The 4,403-nt window shown below is 42.9% G+C and overlaps 1 protein-coding gene across 1 annotated transcript; it reads left to right on the forward strand.

Annotated features, from left to right (window-relative positions):
- Positions 1–269: 269 nt before the first annotated feature.
- LOC103211137 (melanoma-associated antigen B10-like) lies at positions 270–1,280 on the forward strand. The gene has a single exon (XM_007957056.1). The coding sequence runs from the start codon at positions 270–272 to the stop codon at positions 1,278–1,280; it is 1,011 nt and encodes a 336-aa protein (XP_007955247.1).
- Positions 1,281–4,403: the final 3,123 nt, after the last annotated feature.

Genomic DNA, 4,403 nt, shown 5'->3' on the forward strand with positions numbered 1-4,403 from the left:
CTAAAGCAGGGCTGGCCCGCTGAAGCCTAAGGCATATTCTAACTTTCTCCACAGGGTTCTCAAGGAACAGGCTGATCAGGAGAAAAGGAGCCTTGCCAGTTGCTAGAGAAGTGCCCTCAAGGAAAACTGCGGAGGTAGCCTTTGTTAAAGCCAAGGCAGTAACCTTCTGCTAAAGGCGACCACACCCTCTCAGCCTCCCTCCTCCTTTGGGCCTGCAACACCTGCCTTCCTGCCTGCACTCCTGACTGCTGTGCCTGACCAGAGTCATCATGCCTCGCGGTCATAAAAGTAAGCTCCGCGCCCATGAGAAACGCCGCCAGGCCCGAGGTGACACCCAGGGTCTCATGGGTGCTCATGCCACTGCAGCAGAAGGGGAAGGGTCTCCTTCCTCCCCTTCTGCTCAGAGCTCACCTACTGCTGAGTCACACAGCACTCAGCAGGGGCTTCATAAAGCCCTATTCACCACCACAACTTCTGCAGGTGTCTCATGCAAAAAATCAGATGAAGGTGCCAGCAAGAAAGATGAAGAAATTCCAAGCACCTCTCAGGCTTCCTCCACCACTGAGCGTTCACGCAGGACGCCTCTCGACCAGAAGGCAGTTTTGTTGGTTCAGTTCTTGCTGCACAAGTATAACATGAAAGAAACAACAACAAAGGAAGACATGGTGAAGTTTGTCATCAAAAAGCACAAGGATTACTTCAATGAGATCCTCAGGAGAGCATCTGAGCTCATGGCGCTGGCCTTTGGTATTGATGTGAAGGAAGTCGACACTGACAGGCACTGCTATGCCCTTGTCAGTAAATTGCAACGCACCGCTGATGGTGAGGAGATGATGCCCAAGACCGGCCTTCTGATGACTGTCCTGTGTGTGATATTCATGAAAGGCAACTGCGCCACTGAAGAAGATATCTGGGAAGTGCTTAATGTGATGGGGATATATGCAGGACAGAAGCACTTCATCTATGGCGAGCCCAGGAAGCTCATCACCAAAGATTTGGTGCAGGAAAAGTACCTGGAGTACCGGCAGGTGCCCAACAGTGATCCTCCACGCTATGAATTCCTGTGGGGTCCCAGAGCCTACAATGAAACCAGCAAGATGGAAGTCCTGGAGTTTTTGGCCAAGGTCCATGATACTGTGCCCAGTGCCTTCCCATCCTGGTATGAAGAAGCTTTGAGAGATGAAGAAGAGAGAGCTCGAGCCAGATTTGCAGCTCTGGCTCGTACTAATGCTATAGCCAGTGTGCGTCCCAGTATTTCCAACAGCTACTTCCACCTCTAGTGAAGTCTGAAGCAATTTCTTCACTTGTGTTTAAAGAGAGCAGTCAACCTTCTAAGTAGTGGGGGAGCTGAAGTGGGGTTAAAGGGGACAGTGCATATCACATCTCTCTTCCTGTTCTTCATGAGTAATTTCTAGATTTCTCTTTTGCTGTTATTGGAAGCTTTCAAATGTTTCTCTTTAAAATGATATCATTAGATTCATAATCTAAGTACATGAATGTATTGGTTGCATATTTATTGCTGCTTAGGAGATTTAAGGGTTTTTAATAGCTTTGATAGTTTTGCTATTTTATAAGACAAATTGGGAAACCTTTCATCTTATTTAGTGACCTAGAACTAGAAAAGATGGCATTGGAATAGGTGTTTTCTTAGAAGAGTGAAAGAAATCAGCAATAAAATAGTTGCCATCAAGAAATAGAGAAAAAAAAGTAAAAAATGTTCAATTCTTGGCTTCTGTTTTCAGTTCTATCCTGTTGTTCTGTAAAATTAAAAGCTATGTTGCCATATTTGCTTAGGTTGTTCAAGAATGTTGGGGAAATTAAGTTGTAATAAATTAGGTCTTTATACATTGGCTCATTCATTCCTTAAACATTAATTGAGCATCTGCTCTTTGGAAGGTTCCATGATAGTATTGGAAATACCAGGAAAAAATAAGACCCAGCCTCTGTGCACAGAATTTTGGAGACCAAAAGCAGCCGTCATATAAGGAAGATGATGAGATACTCTCTAAGACATTAAAGATAAGTTTAGAGGAGTAAGGGGAGGAGGATGAGAGCAGTGAAGTGTAAATGCCTTGAGGCAAGGCAGTTTGAACTTTGGAAAACTGTAAGTCCTAAATCCTTCAGGGTGAGTTAATATTAACAAAATTCAGTGGTGGATCAAATGAGGTGGTGGGATCTCATTGACGTGCTTAGGGGTCAGACACTCAGATGAGTGTCTAAGAATTGAGAAACTAAACCTGGGATATAGAACTGCTTTTAGCAGTTACTTTGGAATAGTCAATTAACTAGGGTGAATTCTCCACCTGAGGCAGGATTGGAAGGTGTCTGGGGCTCCTATGCCAGTGCACTTGAGCACAAGCACTGACTTGGTGTTGGATGCACATAGTCAGCAGTAATTTCTGAGAAATGAGGGTGATATTCCCTTGAAGCAAGATGCCTGTAAGTTGGTGGACTGGCACACTTACGTCCTAGGAAAGCCAGAGCCCATTCCATTAAAAGGTTATTAATTTATGTTTTCTTGAATTATTAGGCAACCTCTACATGAGATGGATATTTGGTGAGGATGAAATCAATGAAAACAGGGGTAGTTTTCATCTACACGAGGGAGGGAGGAAGTTGGTCATTGATACAAATTCCAGGAGTTTTGAGTTGTACCCAGACAGGGAGGACTCCCCAGAAGCCACATTAAATAATATATCCACCAAGGGCAAAGCTTATTAATGTTTGTTTTCCAAAATAAGCTACATCACTGCATGTTCTCTGACATCATGTGGATTTATAAAAGGAAAAATCTCAGAGGAGTGGGTGGTATCATCTGGGGTCAAAATAATCATAGTAATAATGACAATTCGTTAAATGGCATTTAAAGAAAACGAATGGCAGATATGGTGCCAGGTGCTTTACATATATTGCACACACTCCAACAGTCCTAGAAGACAGAAATAATCAAACCAACTTCACAGATGAAGAACCTGAAGCTCATGGATTTTGGTAATTTGCCTGAGTTCACATGGCTAGTAAGTGACATCACTGTACCCTTGGTCTGAATTTGTTTACAGCACACACTGTTCCACTCTTCTCAACCTTAGACAGTCCTTTTATCTCTTAAATAACTTTTCTTCTCACTGCTCCAAAATGTCTCTTATGCATTAAAAAGGAGACTGTGCCCAAATTAATAAAAGCAGGTGTAAAGAAAGAAGTTGAAAGTGAGAATCAACCACATTTTGGGATCGTTTCTGGGTTCCATTTGCCCAGCATCCTCCAGCCCCTATACTCAGGATCTTAGAGACCTGACCCTGTCCAGGTACTAGCACGTGTGTCCAGTTCCAGAATTCCTATATTACAACACCCTCTTTCTGGGTCTCCCCCAGTGAGCCCTCTTGACCAACTCTGGATCGTGACCTGCTGACCAATTCTTCACTGCTTCCTGCTATGACCATTGCACCTGCTCCCAGTGGAACAGACAGATTGGAATCATCTGCCCTCCCCATGACATAGAGCCTTCAACTCCCTACAGTCCCCCCTTGCCTGTCCCGTCCCTCACCTTTAAACTTCTCTGATAAAAACAATTCCTTACATGTAATTTTTCACTTTGTCAAGGAAGTTTAGATAGCCAATCATTCCTTCTGAGTGTATCCACCACACTCCCAAAGCTATTTTTTTCCCCTAAAAAATAATTGGGTTAGTAAAGTATGATTTGGTACAGAGCCACTGCTTTTGGGTATATAACCCTGAAGTTAGAGAGATTTTAGAGAGCACTCTGATATTTGCACTAGGGTATTAATGGGGTGAATTATTTGAGAATGGCCACTGAACATGTACATCAATGAATGAGCTTCCTTGGTTGTCAAAAACCAAAGCCTTCTCCATAAGTAATATGTTGGGCAGGGGGACAACTCACTTCCATGGAGTAGATTCCAACTCTTAGCAATCTCCATGGGTTTCCAAGGCTGTAGATGTTTCCAGGAGTGGACTTCCTCATCTTTCTTCCACAGAGTGGTTAGTAGGTTCAAGCCATCAACTTTTTGGTTAGCAGCCAAATGCCTTAACCACTGAACCACCAGAGCTCCTTATATATGAGGAAGGACCATGGATATAACCTTGTAAGAAAGTATCTATATCGGCAGAATTCTTACAGAAAAATCCAGAGTCCTTCTAAGAGGTGGAAAAGGATTCATCAGACATGCTATCTTTGATAAGAAAAAAATATATATATATTAACTCTTGTTTATATCTGCCCCAAGAGAAAATTCTCATTATGTATGTATGCTTAATGGCATCTATACAAATGTCCAAGTACGTTCATCAGGTGGTGGGCAGCAGAAATTAACAAGTTTTAATTTTGACCTTGCACCAGGAGGAGGAAGAAAGTTCTTAGCTTATTGAGATTATAGAGGTTATTG

Source organism: Orycteropus afer, unplaced genomic scaffold, assembly GCF_000298275.1.
Source record: "Orycteropus afer afer isolate SDZICR_OR568_19922 unplaced genomic scaffold, OryAfe1.0 scaffold00697, whole genome shotgun sequence".
NCBI classification, from domain to species: domain Eukaryota; kingdom Metazoa; phylum Chordata; class Mammalia; order Tubulidentata; family Orycteropodidae; genus Orycteropus; species Orycteropus afer.

Bases quoted from the DNA above. Each gene is read 5' to 3' on its own strand.
- LOC103211137 (XM_007957056.1), top strand. From the start codon at position 270: ATGCCTCGCGGTCATAAAAGTAAGCTCCGCGCCCATGAGAAACGCCGC.